The sequence below is a fragment of the Oncorhynchus nerka genome, unplaced genomic scaffold, assembly GCF_034236695.1.
Source record: "Oncorhynchus nerka isolate Pitt River unplaced genomic scaffold, Oner_Uvic_2.0 unplaced_scaffold_1194, whole genome shotgun sequence".
NCBI classification, from domain to species: domain Eukaryota; kingdom Metazoa; phylum Chordata; class Actinopteri; order Salmoniformes; family Salmonidae; genus Oncorhynchus; species Oncorhynchus nerka.
Genome location: NW_027040138.1, coordinates 60,336 through 80,050, shown reverse-complemented (window position 1 = coordinate 80,050; position 19,715 = coordinate 60,336). Strand labels below are relative to the sequence as shown.

Sequence of the window (19,715 nt, the reverse complement as noted above, 5' to 3'; positions counted from 1 at the left end):
TCTACGTTCTGTTCTAGACAGTGTTTTATCCTGGTGTCTACGTAGTTCTGTAGTTCTAGACAGTGTTTTATCCTGGTGTCTACAGGTACATAGTTCTAGACAGTGTTTTATCCTGGTGTCTACGTAGTTCTGTAGTTCTAGACAGTGTTTTATCCTGGTGTCTACGTAGTTCTAGACAGTGTTTTATCCTGGTGTCTACGTAGTTCTGTAGTTCTAGACAGTGTTTTATCCTGGTGTCTACGTAGTTCTAGACAGTGTTTTATCCTGGTGTCTACGTAGTTCTGTAGTTCTAGACAGTGTTTTATCCTGGTGTCTACGTAGTTCTGTAGTTCTAGACAGTGTTTTATCCTGGTGTCTACGTAGTTCTGTAGTTCTAGACAGTGTTTTATCCTGGTGTCTACGTAGTTCTAGACAGTGTTTTATCCTGGTGTCTACGTAGTTCTAGACAGTGTTTTATCCTGGTGTCTACGTAGTTCTGTAGTTCTAGACAGTGTTTTATCCTGGTGTCTCCGTAGTTCTGTAGTTCTAGACAGTGTTTTATCCTGGTGTCTACGTAGTTCTAGACAGTGTTTTATCCTGGTGTCTACGTAGTTCTGTAGTTCTAGACAGTGTTTTATCCTGGTGTCTACGTAGTTCTAGACAGTGTTTTATCCTGGTGTCTACGTAGTTCTAGACAGTGTTTTATCCTGGTGTCTACGTAGTTCTGTAGTTCTAGACAGTGTTTTATCCTGGTGTCTACGTAGTTCTAGTAGTGTTTTATCTAGACAGTGTTTTATCCTGGTGTCTACGTAGTTCTAGACAGTGTTTTATCCTGGTGTCTACGTAGTTCTAGACAGTGTTTTATCCTGTAGTGTCTAGTTCTAGACAGTGTTTTATCCTGGTGTCTACGTAATTCTGTAGTTCTAGTGTTTTATCCTGTTCTGTAGTTCTAGACAGTGTTTTATCCTGGTGTCTACGTAGTTCTGTAGTTCTAGACAGTGTTTTATCCTGGTGTCTACGTAGTTCTGTAGTTCTAGACAGTGTTTTATCCTGGTGTCTACGTAGTTCTGTAGTTCTAGACAGTGTTTTATCCTGGTGTCTAGACAGTGTTTTTATCCTGTGTCTGACGACTGATCTAGTAGTTCTAGACAGTGTTTTATCCTGGTGTCTACGTAGTTCTGAGTTCAGTGTTTTATCCTGGTGTCTACGTAGTTCTGTAGTTCTAGACAGTGTTTTATCCTGGTGTCTACGTAGTTCTAGACAGTGTTTTATCCTGGTGTCTACGTAGTTCTGTAGTTCTAGACAGTGTTTTATCCTGGTGTCTACGTAGTTCTAGACAGTGTTTTATCCTGGTGTCTACGTAGTTCTAGACAGTGTTTTATCCTGGTGTCTACGGTTCTAGACAGTGTTTTATCCTGGTGTCTGACGTAGTTCTGTAGACAGTGTTTTATCCTGGTGTCTCACGTAGTTCTGTAGTTCTAGACAGTGTTTTATCCTGGTGTCTACGTTCTAGACAGTGTTTTATCCTGGTGTCTACGTAGTTCTGTAGTTCTAGACAGTCTACGTTTTATCCTGGTGTCTACGTAGTTTTTATCCTGGTGCTAGACAGTGTTTTATCCTGGTGTCTACGTGTAGTTCTAGACAGTGTTTTATCCTGGGTGTCTACGTAGTTCTTTAGTTCTAGACAGTGTTTTATCCTGGTGTCTACGTAGTTCTAGACAGTGTTTTATCCTGGTGTCTACGTAGTTCTAGACAGTGTTTTATCCTGGTGTCTACGTAGTTCTAGACAGTGTTTTATCCTGGTGTCTACGTAGTTCTAGACAGTGTTTTATCCTGGTGTCTACGTAGTTCTAGACAGTGTTTTATCCTGGTGTCTTATCTAGACAGTGTTTTATCCTGGTGTCTACGTAGTTCTAGACAGTGTTTTATCCTGGTGTCTACGTAGTTCTGTAGTTCTAGACAGTGTTTTATCCTGGTGTCTACGTAGTTCTAGACAGTGTTTTATCCTGGTGTCTACATAGTTCTGTAGTTCTAGACAGTGTTTTATCCTGGTGTCTACGTAGTTCTAGACAGTGTTTTATCCTGGTGTCTACGTAGTTCTAGACAGTGTTTTATCCTGGTGTCTACGTAGTTCTGTAGTTCTAGACAGTGTTTTATCCTGGTTTCTACGTAGTTCTGTCTGTGTATATCTGAAATACTACAATACTCTCGTCTTCTCCAGGCTTGAACTCTAACCTGAATGTAGGCCTTGACACTGTGTCTGGCTGTAAGGAGCCTCAGTCTCGTCTGAAGAAGTGGACGGCCTTGGACGTGTCTGTAAACTCACCTCTGGAGCACAAGCCTGGTACGTCTCTTTGTGTGTCCAAGCCTGGTACGTCTCAGTGTGTGTCCACGTCTCTGTGTGTCCACGTCTCTCTCTGTGTCTAGTTATTTAGGAGCTGACTGACTGACTGACTGACTGATCTACAGGTAATAATAGTTATTTAGGAGCTGACTGACTGACTGACTGATCTACAGGTAATAATAGTTATTTAGGAGCTGACTGACTGACTGACTGATCTACAGGTAATAATAGTTATTTAGGAGCTGACTGACTGACTGACTGATCTACAGGTAATAATAGTTATTTAGGAGCTGACTGACTGACTGACTGATCTACAGGTAATAATAGTTATTTAGGAACTGACTGACTGATCTACAGGTAATAATAGTTATTTAGGAGCTGACTGACTGACTGACTGATCTACAGGTAATAATAGTTATTTAGGAGCTGACTGACTGACTGACTGACTGATCTACAGGTAATAATAGTTATTTAGGAGCTGACTGACTGACTGACTGATCTACAGGTAATAATAGTTATTTAGGAGCTGACTGACTGACTGACTGATCTACAGGTAATAATAGTTATTTAGGAGCTGACTGACTGACTGATCTACAGGTAATAATAGTTATTTAGGAGCTGACTGACTGATCTACAGGTAATAATAGTTATTTAGGAGCTGACTGACTGACTGACTGACTGATCTACAGGTAATAATAGTTATTTAGGAGCTGACTGACTGACTGATCTACAGGTAATAATAGTTATTTAGGAGCTGACTGACTGACTGATCTACAGGTAATAATAGTTATTTAGGAGCTGACTGACTGATCTACAGGTAATAATAGTTATTTAGGAGCTGACTGACTGACTGACTGATCTACAGGTAATAATAGTTATTTGGGAGCTGACTGACTGACTGATCTATAGGTAATAATAGTTATTTAGGAGCTGACTGACTGACTGACTGATCTACAGGTAATAATAGTTATTTAGGAGCTGACTGACTGACTGACTGATCTACAGGTAATAATAGTTATTTAGGAGCTGACTGATCTACAGGTAATAATAGTTATTTAGGAGCTGACTGACTGACTGACTGATCTACAGGTAATAATAGTTATTTAGGAGCTGACTGACTGACTGACTGACTGATCTTCAGGTAATAATAGTTATTTAGGAGCTGACTGACTGACTGACTGATCTACAGGTAATAATAGTTATTTAGGAGCTGACTGACTGACTGACTGATCTACAGGTAATAATAGTTATTTAGGAGCTGACTGACTGACTGACTGATCTACAGGTAATAATAGTTATTTAGGAGCTGACTGACTGATCTACAGGTAATAATAGTTATTTAGGAGCTGACTGACTGACTGACTGATCTACAGGTAATAATAGTTATTTAGGAGCTGACTGACTGACTGATCTACAGGTAATAATAGTTATTTAGGAGCTGACTGACTGACTGACTGATCTACAGGTAATAATAGTTATTTAGGAGCTGACTGACTGACTGACTGATCTACAGGTAATAATAGTTATTTAGGAGCTGACTGACTGATCTATAGGTAATAATAGTTATTTAGGAGCTGACTGACTGACTGACTGATCTACAGGTAATAATAGTTATTTAGGAACTGACTGATCTACAGGTAATAATAGTTATTTAGGAGCTGACTGACTGACTGACTGATCTACAGGTAATAATAGTTATTTAGGAGCTGACTGACTGACTGACTGATCTACAGGTAATAATAGTTATTTAGGAGCTGACTGACTGACTGATCTACAGGTAATAATAGTTATTTAGGAGCTGACTGACTGACTGATCTACAGGTAATAATAGTTATTTAGGAGCTGACTGACTGACTGATCTACAGGTAATAATAGTTATTTAGGAGCTGACTGACTGACTGATCTACAGGTAATAATAGTTATTTAGGAGCTGACTGACTGACTGACTGATCTACAGGTAATAATAGTTATTTAGGAGCTGACTGACTGACTGACTGATCTACAGGTAATAATAGTTATTTAGGAGCTGACTGACTGACTGACTGATCTACAGGTAATAATAGTTATTTAGGAGCTGACTGACTGACTGATCTACAGGTAATAATAGTTATTTAGGAGCTGACTGACTGACTGACTGATCTACAGGTAATAATAGTTATTTAGGAGCTGACTGACTGACTGATCTACAGGTAATAATAGTTATTTAGGAGCTGACTGACTGACTGACTGATCTACAGGTAATAATAGTTATTTAGGAGCTGACTGACTGACTGATCTACAGGTAATAATAGTTATTTAGGAGCTGACTGACTGATCTACAGGTAATAATAGTTATTTAGGAGCTGACTGACTGACTGATCTACAGGTAATAATAGTTATTTAGGAGCTGACTGACTGACTGATCTACAGGTAATAATAGTTATTTAGGAGCTGACTGACTGACTGATCTACAGGTAATAATAGTTATTTAGGAGCTGACTGACTGACTGACTGACTGACTGATCTACAGGTAATAATAGTTATTTAGGAGCTGACTGACTGACTGACTGATCTACAGGTAATAATAGTTATTTAGGAGCTGACTGACTGACTGACTGATCTACAGGTAATAATAGTTATTTAGGAGCTGACTGACTGACTGACTGATCTACAGGTAATAATAGTTATTTAGGAGCTGACTGACTGACTGACTGATCTACAGGTAATAATAGTTATTTAGGAGCTGACTGACTGACTGATCTACAGGTAATAATAGTTATTTAGGAGCTGACTGACTGACTGATCTACAGGTAATAATAGTTATTTAGGAGCTGACTGACTGACTGACTGATCTACAGGTAATAATAGTTATTTAGGAGCTGACTGACTGACTGATCTACAGGTAATAATAGTTATTTAGGAGCTGACTGACTGACTGACTGATCTACAGGTAATAATAGTTATTTAGGAGCTGACTGACTGACTGATCTACAGGTAATAATAGTTATTTAGGAGCTGACTGACTGACTGATCTACAGGTAATAATAGTTATTTAGGAGCTGACTGACTGATCTACAGGTAATAATAGTTATTTAGGAGCTGACTGACTGACTGATCTACAGGTAATAATAGTTATTTAGGAGCTGACTGACTGACTGATCTACAGGTAATAATAGTTATTTAGGAGCTGACTGACTGACTGACTGATCTACAGGTCTAAGGTAATAGTTATTTAGGAGCTGACTGACTGACTGATCTACAGGTAATAATAGTTATTTAGGAGCTGACTGACTGACTGATCTACAGGTAATAATAGTTATTTAGGAGCTGACTGACTGACTGATCTACAGGTAATAATAGTTATTTAGACTGAGCTGACTGACTGTTATTTAGGAGCTGATCTGAGGTCTAATAATAGTTATTTAGGAGCTGACTGACTGACTGATCTACAGGTAATAATAGTTATTTAGGAGCTGACTGACTGACTGACTGATCTACAGGTAATAATAGTTATTTAGGAGCTGACTGACTGACTGACTGATCTACAGGTAATAATAGTTATTTAGGAGCTGACTGACTGACTGACTGACTGATCTACAGGTAATAATAGTTATTTAGGAGCTGACTGACTGACTGATCTACAGGTAATAATAGTTATTTAGGAGCTGACTGACTGACTGACTGACTGATCTACAGGTAATAATAGTTATTTAGGAGCTGACTGACTGACTGATCTACAGGTAATAATAGTTATTTAGGAGCTGACTGACTGACTGATCTACAGGTAATAATAGTTATTTAGGAGCTGACTGACTGACTGACTGATCTACAGGTAATAATAGTTATTTAGGAGCTGACTGACTGACTGATCTACAGGTAATAATAGTTATTTAGGAGCTGACTGACTGACTGACTGATCTACAGGTAATAATAGTTATTTAGGAGCTGACTGACTGATCTACAGGTAATAATAGTTATTTAGGAGCTGACTGACTGACTGATCTACAGGTAATAATAGTTATTTAGGAGCTGACTGACTGACTGACTGATCTACAGGTAATAATAGTTATTTAGGAGCTGACTGACTGATCTACAGGTAATAATAGTTATTTAGGAGCTGACTGACTGACTGATCTACAGGTAATAATAGTTATTTAGGAGCTGACTGACTGACTGATCTACAGGTAATAATAGTTATTTAGGAGCTGACTGACTGACTGATCTACAGGTAATAATAGTTATTTAGGAGCTGACTGACTGACTGATCTACAGGTAATAATAGTTATTTAGGAGCTGACTGACTGACTGACTGACTGATCTACAGGTAATAATAGTTATTTAGGAGCTGACTGACTGACTGACTGATCTACAGGTAATAATAGTTATTTAGGAGCTGACTGACTGACTGACTGATCTACAGGTAATAATAGTTATTTAGGAGCTGACTGACTGACTGACTGATCTACAGGTAATAATAGTTATTTAGGAGCTGACTGACTGACTAATAATAGTTATTTAGGAGCTGACTGACTGACTGATCTACAGGTAATAATTTAGGCTGACTGACTGACTGACTGATCTACAGGTAATAATGTTAGGTTAGGAGCTGACTGACTATTTAGGAGCTGACTGACTGACTGATCTACAGGTAATAATAGTTATTTAGGCTGACTGACTGACTGACTGATCTACAGGTAATAATAGTTATTTAGGAGCTGACTGACTGACTGATCTGATCTACAGGTAATAATAGTTATTTAGGAGCTGACTGACTGACTGATCTACAGGTAATAATAGTTATTTAGGAGCTGACTGACTGACTGACTGATCTACAGGTAATAATAGTTATTTAGGAGCTGACTGACTGACTGATCTACAGGTAATAATAGTTATTTAGGAGCTGACTGACTGACTGACTGATCTACAGGTAATAATAGTTATTTAGGAGCTGACTGACTGACTGACTATCTAGGTAATAATAGTTATTTAGGAGCTGACTGACTGACTGATGATCTACAGGTAATAATAGTTATTTAGGAGCTGACTGACTGACTGATCTACAGGTAATAATAGTTATTTAGGAGCTGACTGACTGACTGATCTACAGGTAATAATAGTTATTTAGGAGCTGACTGACTGACTGATCTACAGGTAATAATAGTTATTTAGGAGCTGACTGACTGACTGATCTACAGGTAATAATAGTTATTTAGGAGCTGACTGACTGACTGACTGATCTACAGGTAATAATAGTTATTTAGGAGCTGACTGACTGACTGGGTAATAATAGTTATTTAGGAGCTGACTGACTGACTGACTGATCTACAGGTAATAATAGTTATTTAGGAGCTGACTGACTGACTGACTGATCTACAGGTAATAATAGTTATTTAGGAGCTGACTGACTGACTGACTGATCTACAGGTAATAATAGTTATTTAGGAGCTGACTGACTGACTGATCTACAGGTAATAATAGTTATTTAGGAGCTGACTGACTGACTGATCTACAGGTAATAATAGTTATTTAGGAGCTGACTGACTGACTGATCTACAGGTAATAATAGTTATTTAGGAGCTGACTGACTGACTGATCTACAGGTAATAATAGTTATTTAGGAGCTGACTGACTGACTGACTGACTGACTGATCTACAGGTAATAATAGTTATTTAGGAGCTGACTGACTGACTGACTGATCTACAGGTAATAATAGTTATTTAGGAGCTGACTGACTGACTGACTGATCTACAGGTAATAATAGTTATTTAGGAGCTGACTGACTGATCTACAGGTAATAATAGTTATTTAGGAGCTGACTGACTGATCTACAGGTAATAATAGTTATTTAGGAGCTGACTGACTGACTGACTGATCTACAGGTAATAATAGTTATTTAGGAGCTGACTGACTGACTGACTGATCTACAGGTAATAATAGTTATTTAGGAGCTGACTGACTGACTGATCTACAGGTAATAATAGTTATTTAGGAGCTGACTGACTGACTGATCTACAGGTAATAATAGTTATTTAGGAGCTGACTGACTGACTGACTGATCTACAGGTAATAATAGTTATTTAGGAGCTGACTGACTGACTGACTGATCTAATAATAGTTATTTAAGCTAGTTATTTAGGAGCTGACTGACTGACTGACTGATCTACAGGTAATAATAGTTATTTAGGAGCTGACTGACTGACTGACTGATCTACAGGTAATAATAGTTATTTAGGAGCTGACTGACTGACTGATCTACAGGTAATAATAGTTATTTAGGAGCTGACTGACTGACTGACTGATCTACAGGTAATAATAGTTATTTAGGAGCTGACTGACTGATCTACAGGTAATAATAGTTATTTAGGAGCTGACTGACTGACTGATCTACAGGTAATAATAGTTATTTAGGAGCTGACTGACTGACTGACTGATCTACAGGTAATAATAGTTATTTAGGAGCTGACTGACTGACTGACTGATCTACAGGTAATAATAGTTATTTAGGAGCTGACTGACTGACTGATCTACAGGTAATAATAGTTATTTAGGAGCTGACTGACTGGTCTACAGGTAATAATAGTTATTTAGGAGCTGACTGACTGACTGACTCTACAGGTAATAATAGTTATTTAGGAGCTGACTGACTGACTGACTGATCTACAGGTAATAATAGTTATTTAGGAGCTGACTGACTGGTAATAATAGTTATTTAGGAGCTGACTGACTGATCTACAGGTAATAATAGTTATTTAGGAGCTGACTGACTGACTGACTGATCTACAGGTAATAATAGTTATTTAGGAGCTGACTGACTGACTGATCTACAGGTAATAATAGTTATTTAGGAGCTGACTGACTGACTGATCTACAGGTAATAATAGTTATTTAGGAGCTGACTGACTGACTGATCTACAGGTAATAATAGTTATTTAGGAGCTGACTGACTGACTGATCTACAGGTAATAATAGTTATTTAGGAGACTGACTGAATAATAGTTATTTAGGAGCTGACTGACTGATCTACAGGTAATAATAGTTATTTAGGAGCTGACTGACTGACTGACTGATCTACAGGTAATAATAGTTATTTAGGAGCTGACTGACTGACTGACTGATCTACAGGTAATAATAGTTATTTAGGAGCTGACTGACTGACTGATCTACAGGTAATAATAGTTATTTAGGAGCTGACTGACTGACTGATCTACAGGTAATAATAGTTATTTAGGAGCTGACTGACTGACTGACTGATCTACAGGTAATAATAGTTATTTAGGAGCTGACTGACTGACTGATCTACAGGTAATAATAGTTATTTAGGAGCTGACTGACTGACTGACTGATCTACAGGTAATAATAGTTATTTAGGAGCTGACTGACTGACTGACTGATCTACAGGTAATAATAGTTATTTAGGAGCTGACTGACTGGTCTACAGGTAATAATAGTTATTTAGGAGCTGACTGACTGACTGACTGATCTACAGGTAATAATAGTTATTTAGGAGCTGACTGACTGACTGACTGACTGATCTACAGGTAATAATAGTTATTTAGGAGCTGACTGACAGACTGACTGACTGATCTACAGGTAATAATAGTTATTTAGGAGCTGACTGACTGACTGACTGGTCTACAGGTAATAATAGTTATTTAGGAGCTGACTGACTGACTGATCTACAGGTAATAATAGTTATTTAGGAGCTGACTGACTGACTGACTGATCTACAGGTAATAATAGTTATTTAGGAGCTGACTGACTGATCTATAGGTAATAATAGTTATTTAGGAGCTGACTGACTGACTGACTGACTGACTGATCTACAGGTAATAATAGTTATTTAGGAGCTGACTGACAGACTGACTGACTGATCTACAGGTAATAATAGTTATTTAGGAGCTGACTGACTGACTGACTGATCTACAGGTAATAATAGTTATTTAGGAGCTGACTGACTGACTGATCTACAGGTAATAATAGTTATTTAGGAGCTGACTGACTGGTAAGGTAATAATAGTTATTTAGGAGCTGACTGACTGACTGATCTACAGGTAATAATAGTTATTTAGGAGCTGACTGACTGACTGATCTACAGGTAATAATAGTTATTTAGGAGCTGACTGACTGACTGACTGATCTACAGGTAATAATAGTTATTTAGGAGCTGACTGACTGACTGATCTACAGGTAATAATAGTTATTTAGGAGCTGACTGACTGGTCTACAGGTAATAATAGTTATTTAGGAGCTGACTGACTGACTGACTGATCTACAGGTAATAATAGTTATTTAGGAGCTGACTGACTGACTGACTGACTGATCTACAGGTAATAATAGTTATTTAGGAGCTGACTGACTGACTGACTGACTGATCTACAGGTAATAATAGTTATTTAGGAGCTGACTGACTGACTGATCTACAGGTAATAATAGTTATTTAGGAGCTGACTGACTGACTGATCTACAGGTAATAATAGTTATTTAGGAGCTGACTGACTGACTGACTGATCTACAGGTAATAATAGTTATTTAGGAGCTGACTGACTGACTGATCTACAGGTAATAATAGTTATTTAGGAGCTGACTGACTGACTGATCTACAGGTAATAATAGTTATTTAGGAGCTGACTGACTGACTGACTGATCTACAGGTAATAATAGTTATTTAGGAGCTGACTGACTGACTGACTGATCTACAGGTAATAATAGTTATTTAGGAGCTGACTGACTGACTGACTGACTGATCTACAGGTAATAATAGTTATTTAGGAGCTGACTGACTGACTGATCTACAGGTAATAATAGTTATTTAGGAGCTGACTGACTGACTGACTGATCTACAGGTAATAATAGTTATTTAGGAGCTGACTGACTGACTGACTGATCTACAGGTAATAATAGTTATTTAGGAGCTGACTGACTGACTGATCTACAGGTAATAATAGTTATTTAGGAGCTGACTGACTGACTGACTGACTGACTGACTGACTGACTGACTGACCTACAGGTAATAATAGTTATTTGGGAGCTGACTGACTGACTGACTGATCTACAGGTAATAATAGTTATTTAGGAGCTGACTGACTGACTGACTGATCTACAGGTAATAATAGTTATTTAGGAGCTGACTGACTGACTGATCTACAGGTAATAATAGTTATTTAGGAGCTGACTGACTGACTGACTGATCTACAGGTAATAATAGTTATTTAGGAGCTGACTGACTGACTGATCTACAGGTAATAATAGTTATTTAGGAGCTGACTGACTGACTGATCTACAGGTAATAATAATTATTTAGGAGCTGACTGACTGACTGATCTACAGGTAATAATAGTTATTTAGGAGCTGACTGACTGACTGACTGATCTACAGGTAATAATAGTTATTTAGGAGCTGACTGACTGACTGACTGACTGATCTACAGGTAATAATAGTTATTTAGGAGCTGACTGACTGACTGACTGACTGATCTACAGGTAATAATAGTTATTTAGGAGCTGACTGACTGACTGACTGATCTACAGGTAATAATAGTTATTTAGGAGCTGACTGACTGACTGACTGATCTACAGGTAATAATAGTTATTTAGGAGCTGACTGACTGATCTACAGGTAATAATAGTTATTTAGGAGCTGACTGACTGACTGATCTACAGGTAATAATAGTTATTTAGGAGCTGACTGACTGACTGATCTACAGGTAATAATAGTTATTTAGGAGCTGACTGACTGACTGATCTACAGGTAATAATAGTTATTTAGGAGCTGACTGACTGACTGACTGATCTACAGGTAATAATAGTTATTTAGGAGCTGACTGACTGACTGACTGATCTACAGGTAATAATAGTTATTTAGGAGTTGACTGACTGACTGACTGACTGATCTACAGGTAATAATAGTTATATATATATATATATATATTATACACTGTATATATACTACACTATACTGTAGCCTGAGCCATCTTGATCTTAGTTACCCTAGCTTAGCACCGTGTGTGTGTGTGTTTATATAACAGTGTGTGTGTGTTTATATAACAGTGTGTGTGTGTGTTTTTATATAACAGTGTGTGTGTGTGTGTGTTTATATAACAGTGTGTGTGTGTGTTTATATAACAGTGTGTGTGTGTATAACAGTGTGTGTTTATATAACAGTGTGTGTGTGTTTATATAACAGTGTGTGTGTGTGTTTATATAACAGTGTGTGTGTGTGTGTTTTTATATAACAGTGTGTGTGTGTGTGTTTATATAACAGTGTGTGTGTGTGTTTATATAACAGTGTGTGTGTGTGTGTTATATAACAGTGTGTGTGTGTGTGTGTTTATTTGTGTGTGTGTGTTTTATATAACAGTGTGTGTGTGTGTGTTTATATAACAGTGTGTGTGTGTGTTTATATAACAGTGTGTGTGTGTGTTTATATAACAGTGTGTGTGTGTGTTTATATAACAGTGTGTGTGTGTGTTATATAACAGTGTGTGTGTGTGTGTTTATATAACAGTGTGTGTGTGTGTTTATATAACAGTTTATATAACAGTGTGTGTGTGTGTTTATATAACAGTGTGTGTGTGTGTTTATATAACAGTGTGTGTGTGTGTGTTTATATAACAGTGTGTGTGTGTGTTTTATATAACAGTGTGTGTGTGTGTTTATATAACAGTGTGTGTGTTTATATAACAGTGTGTGTGTGTGTGTTTATATAACAGTGTGTGTGTTTATATAACAGTGTGTGTGTGTTTATATAACAGTGTGTGTGTGTTTTTATATAACAGTGTGTGTGTGTTTTTATATGTGTGTGTGTGTGTTTATATAACAGTGTGTGTGTGTGTTTATATAACAGTGTGTGTGTGTTTATATAACAGTGTGTGTGTGTGTGTTTATATAACAGTGTGTGTGTGTGTTTATATAACAGTGTGTGTGTGTGTGTTTATATAACAGTGTGTGTGTGTGTTTATATAACAGTGTGTGTGTGTGTGTGTGTTTATATAACAGTGTGTGTGTGTGTTGTTTATATAACAGTGTGTGTGTGTGTGTTTATATAACAGTGTGTGTGTGTTGTTTATATAACAGTGTGTGTGTGTGTTTATATAACAGTGTGTGTGTGTTTTATATAACAGTGTGTGTGTGTTTATATAACAGTGTGTGTGTGTGTTTATATAACAGTGTGTGTGTGTGTTTATATAACAGTGTGTGTGTGTGTGTTTGTGTGTTTATATAACAGTGTGTGTGTGTGTGTTATATAACAGTGTGTGTGTGTGTGTGTTTATATAACAGTGTGTGTGTGTTGTTTATATAACAGTGTGTGTGTGTGTTTTATATAACAGTGTGTATATAACAGTGTGTGTGTTTATATAACAGTGTGTGTGTGTTTTATATAACAGTGTGTGTGTGTGTTTTATATAACAGTGTGTGTGTGTGTTTTATATAACAGTGTGTGTGTGTGTTTTATATAACAGTGTGTGTGTGTGTGTTTATATATAACAGTGTGTGTGTGTGTTTGTGTGTGTTTATATAACAGTGTGTGTGTGTGTGTTTATATAACAGTGTGTGTGTGTTTTTATATAACAGTGTGTGTGTGTGTTTATATAACAGTGTGTGTGTGTGTTTATATAACAGTGTGTGTGTTTATATAACAGTGTGTGTGTGTGTTTATATAACAGTGTGTGTGTGTTTATATAACAGTGTGTGTGTGTGTGTTTATATAACAGTGTGTGTGTGTGTGTTTATATAACAGTGTGTGTGTGTGTGTTTATATAACAGTGTGTGTGTGTGTATTTATATAATGTTTGTGTCTCCAGGTGCAATGCGTCTGGAGGATTCTCCCTTCGGTCCCTATGACTTCCTGTCTGCTGGCTCCGCCCCCCTAAGCTCTCCCGGCCAATCAATGGGCTCGGTGGGCGATAGCTGGCCCCCTCGTGCCAAATCCCCCCATGGAAACACCCATGTTACCTGGCCCCCAGGTATGCAAACACACACACACACACACACGCTCACACACACGCGCTCTCACACACACACGCGCTCTCTCACACACGCACGTGCGCTCTCACTCACGCACGCGCTCTCACTCACACGCACGTGCGCTCTCACTCACACGCACGTGCGCTCTCACTCACACGCGCGCTCTCACTCACACGCGCGCTCTCACTCACACGCGCGCTCTCACTCACACGCGCGCTCTCACTCACACGCGCGCTCTCACTCACACGCGCGCTCTCACTCACACGCGCGCTCTCACTCACACTCGCGCTCTCACACACACTCGCGCTCTCACACACACTCGCGCTCTCACACACACTCGCGCTCTCACACACACTCGCGCTCTCACACACACTCGCGCTCTCACACACACTCGCGCTCTCACACACACTCGCGCTCTCACACACACTCGTATAACTCTCAGACCCCCCTCACACCTGTATAACTCGCGACCCCCTCACACATAACTCTCTCCAGACCCCCCTCACTCGCTCTTCCTGTATAACTCTCTCCAGACCCCCCTCACTCTCTTTCCTGTATAACTCTCAGACCCCCCACTCATAACTCTCTCTCTCCTGTATAACTCTCTCCAGACCCCCCCTCACTCTCTCTTCCTGTATAACTCTCTCCAGACCCCCCCTCACTCTCTCTTCCTGTATAACTCTCTCCAGACCCCCCCTCACTCTCTCTTCCTGTATAACTCTCTCTTCCTGACCCCCCCCCCTCACTCTCTTCCTGTATAACTCTCTCCAGACCCCCTCACAGAACCCCCCCCCTCACTCTCTCTTCCTGTATAACTCTCTCCAGATCCCCCCCCCCTCACTCTCTCTTCCTGTATAACTCTCTCCAGACCCCCCCTCACTCTCTTCCTGTATAACTCTCTCCAGACCCCCCACTCATAACTCTCTCTTCCTGTATAACTCTCTCCAGACCCCCCCTCACTCTCTCTTCCTGTATAACTCTCTCCAGACCCCCCCCCCCTCACTCTCTCTTCCTGTATAACTCTCTCCAGACCCCCCCTCACTCTCTCTTCCTGTATAACTCTCTCCAGACCCCCCTCACTCTCTCTTCCTGTATAACTCTCTCCAGACCCCCCTCACTCTCTCTTCCTGTATAACTCTCTCCAGATCCCCCCCTCACTCTCTCTTCCTGTATAACTCTCTCCAGACCCCCCTCACTCTCTCTTCCTGTATAACTCTCTCCAGACCCCCCCTCAGACCTCCCCCCCCTCACTCTCTCTTCCTGTATAACTCTCTCTAGACCCCCCACTCTCTTCCTGTATAACTCTCTCCAGACCCCCCTCACTCTCTCTATTCCTGTATAACTCTCTCCAGACCCCCCTCACTCTCTCTTCCTGTATAACTCTCTCCAGACCCCCCACTCACTCTCTCTTCCTGTATAACTCTCTCCAGACCCCCCTCACTCTCTCTTCCTGTATAACTCTCTCCAGACCCCCCTCACTCTCTCTTCCTGTATAACTCTCTCCAGACCCCCCTCACTCTCTCTTCCTGTATAACTCTCTCCAGACCCCCCTCACTCTCTCTTCCTGTATAACTCTCTCCAGACCCCCCTCACTCTCTCTTCCTGTATAACTCTCTCCAGACCCCCCCCTCACTCTCTCTTCCTGTATAACTCTCTCCAGACCCCCCTCACTCACCTCTCTATTCCTGTATAACTCTCTCCAGACCCCCTCACTCTCTATTCCTGTATAACTCTCTCCAGACCCCCCTCTCACTCTCTCTCTTCCTGTATAACTCTCTCCAGACCCCCTCACTCTCTCTTCCTGTATAACTCTCTCCAGACCCCCTCACTCACTCTCTATTCCTCTCTATAACTCTCTCCAGACCCCCTCACTCTCTCTTCCTGTATAACTCTCTCCAGACCCCCCCCTCACTCTCTCTTCCTGTATAACTCTCTCCAGACCCCCCTCACTCTCTCTTCCTGTATAACTCTCTCCAGACCCCCCCTCACTCTCTCTTCCTGTATAACTCTCTCCAGACCCCCCTCACTCTCTCTTCCTGTATAACTCTCTCCAGACCCCCTCACTCTCTCTTCCTGTATAACTCTCTCCAGACCCCCCTCACTCTCTATTCCTGTATAACTCTCTCCAGACCCCCCTCACTCTCTATTCCTGTATGTCCCTTCCCAGACCCCCCTTCTCTCTTCCTGTATAACTCTCTGGAAAAAGGTTACCCCAACATCGACCCTGAGACTGACCCTTTCGTGACCCCTGGTAGTGTCATCAACAACCTCTCCATCAACACAGTCCGCCATATAGACCACCTCAGAGACCTGACAGGTAACACACACTGTCCTCTATGTAGACCAGAGACCTGACAGGACACTGTCCTCTATGTAGACCAGAGACCTGACAGGACACTGTCCTCTATGTAGACCAGAGACCTGACAGGACACTGTCCTCTATGTAGACCAGAGACCTGACAGGACACTGTCCTCTATGTAGACCAGAGACCTGACAGGACACTGTCCTCTATGTAGACCAGAGACCTGACAGGACACTGTCCTCTATGTAGACCAGAGACCTGACAGGTAACACACACTGTCCTCTATGTAGACCAGAGACCTGACAGGACACTGTCCTCTACGTAGACCAGAGACCTGACAGGACACTGTCCTCTACGTAGACCAGAGACCTGACAGGACACTGTCCTCTATGTAGACCAGAGACCTGACAGGACACTGTCCTCTATGTAGACCAGAGACCTGACAGGACACTGTCCTCTATGTAGACCAGAGACCTGACAGGACACTGACAGAGACCTGACAGGACACTGTCCTCTATGTGTCCTCTATGTAGACCAGAGACCTGACAGGACACTGTCCTCTATGTAGACCAGAGACCTGACAGGACACTGTCCTCTATGTAGACCAGAGACCTGACAGGACACTGTCCTCTATGTAGACCAGAGACCTGACAGGACACTGTCCTCTATGTAGACCAGAGACCTGACAGGTAACACACACACTGTCCTCTACGTAGACCACCTCAGAGACCTGACAGGACACTGTCCTCTATGTAGACCAGAGACCTGACAGGACACTGTCCTCTATGTAGACCAGAGACCTGACAGGACACTGTCCTCTATGTAGACCAGAGACCTGACAGGACACTGTCCTCTATGTAGACCAGAGACCTGACAGGACACTGTCCTCTATGTAGACCAGAGACCTGACAGGACACTGTCCTCTATGTAGACCAGAGACCTGACAGGACACTGTCCTCTATGTAGACCAGAGACCTGACAGGTAACACATACTGTCCTCTATGTAGACCAGAGACCTGACGGGACACTGTCCTCTATGTAGACCAGAGACCTGACGGGACACTGTCCTCTATGTAGACCAGAGACCTGACAGGACACTGTCCTCTATGTAGACCAGAGACCTGACAGGACACTGTCCTCTATGTAGACCAGAGACCTGACAGGACACTGTCCTCTATGTAGACCAGAGACCTGACAGGACACTGTCCTCTATGTAGACCAGAGACCTGACAGGTAACACACACTGTCCTCTATGTAGACCAGAGACCTGACAGGACACTGTCCTCTATGTAGACCAGAGACCTGACAGGTAACACACACTGTCCTCTATGTAGACCAGAGACCTGACAGGACACTGTCCTCTATGTAGACCAGAGACCTGACAGGACACTGTCCTCTATGTAGACCAGAGACCTGACAGGTAACACACACTGTCCTCTATGTAGACCAGAGACCTGACAGGACACTGTCCTCTATGTGAGACCAGAGACCTGACAGGACACTGTCCTCTAAGACCAGAGACCTGACAGGTAACACTGTCCTCTATGTAGACCAGAGACCTGACAGGACACTGTCCTCTATGTAGACCAGAGACCTGACAGGTAACACACACTGTCCTCTATGTAGACCAGAGACCTGACAGGACAGTCCTCTAGATGTAGACCAGAGACCTGACAGGACCTGACACACACTGTCCTCTACGTAGACCAGAGACCTGACAGGACACTGTCCTCTATGTAGACCAGAGACCTGACAGGACACTACACCTGACACACTGTCCTCTATGTAGACCAGAGACCTGACAGGTAACACACACTGTCCTCTATGACCAGAGACCAGAGACCTGACAGGTAACACCTGACACACTGTCCTCTACGTAGACCAGAGACCTGACAGGTAACACACACTGTCCTCTATGTAGACCAGAGACCTGACAGGTAACACACACTGTCCTCTACGTAGACCAGAGACCTGACAGGTAACACACACTGTCCTCTATGTAGACCAGAGACCTGACAGGTAACACACACTGTCCTCTATGTAGACCAGAGACCTGACAGGTAACACACACTGTCCTCTATGTAGACCAGAGACCTGACAGGACACTGTCCTCTATGTAGACCAGAGACCTGACAGGTAACACACACTGTCCTCTACGTAGACCAGAGACCTGAGACACTGTCTCTAGAGACCTGACAGGACACTGTCCTCTGACAGGACACTGTAGACCAGAGACCTGACAGGACACTGTCCTCTATGTAGACCAGAGACCTGACAGGTAACACACACTGTCCTCTATGTAGACCAGAGACCTGACGGGACACTGTCCTCTATGTAGACCAGAGACCTGATGGGACACTGTCCTCTATGTAGACCAGAGACCTGACAGGTAACACACACTGTCCTCTATGTAGACCAGAGACCTGACAGGACACTGTCCTCTATGTAGACCAGAGACCTGACAGGTAACACACACTGTCCTCTATGTAGACCAGAGACCTGACAGGACACTGTCCTCTACGTAGACCAGAGACCTGACAGGACACTGTCCTCTATGTAGACCAGAGACCTGACAGGACACTGTCCTCTATGTAGACCAGAGACCTGACAGGACACTGTCCTCTATGTAGACCAGAGACCTGACAGGACACTGTCCTCTATGTAGACCAGAGACCTGACAGGACACTGTCCTCTATGTAGACCAGAGACCTGACAGGACACTGTCCTCTATGTAGACCAGAGACCTGACAGGACACTGTCCTCTATGTAGACCAGAGACCTGACAGGACACTGTCCTCTATGTAGACCAGAGACCTGACAGGTAACACACACACTGTCCTCTATGTAGACCAGAGACCTGACAGGACACTGTCCTCTATGTAGACCAGAGACCTGACAGGACACTGTCCTCTATGTAGACCAGAGACCTGACAGGACACTGTCCTCTATGTAGACCAGAGACCTGACAGGTAACACATACTGTCCTCTATGTAGACCAGAGACCTGACGGGACACTGTCCTCTATGTAGACCAGAGACCTGACGGGACACTGTTCTCTATGTAGACCAGAGACCTGACGGGACACTGTCCTCTATGTAGACCAGAGACCTGACAGGACACTGTCCTCTACGTAGACCAGAGACCTG

General features: G+C 41.7%; 1 protein-coding gene across 1 annotated transcript in view; it reads left to right on the top strand.

Annotated features, from left to right (window-relative positions):
- The window catches only part of LOC135569170 (trinucleotide repeat-containing gene 6A protein-like), a 114,913-nt gene that overhangs the window by 66,291 nt on the left and 28,907 nt on the right, over positions 1-19,715 (top strand). The window contains 3 exon segments of the mRNA XM_065015963.1: positions 2,201-2,323; positions 14,104-14,265; positions 16,434-16,583. Of these exon segments, the coding sequence (XP_064872035.1) occupies positions 2,201-2,323; positions 14,104-14,265; positions 16,434-16,583 (435 nt within the window).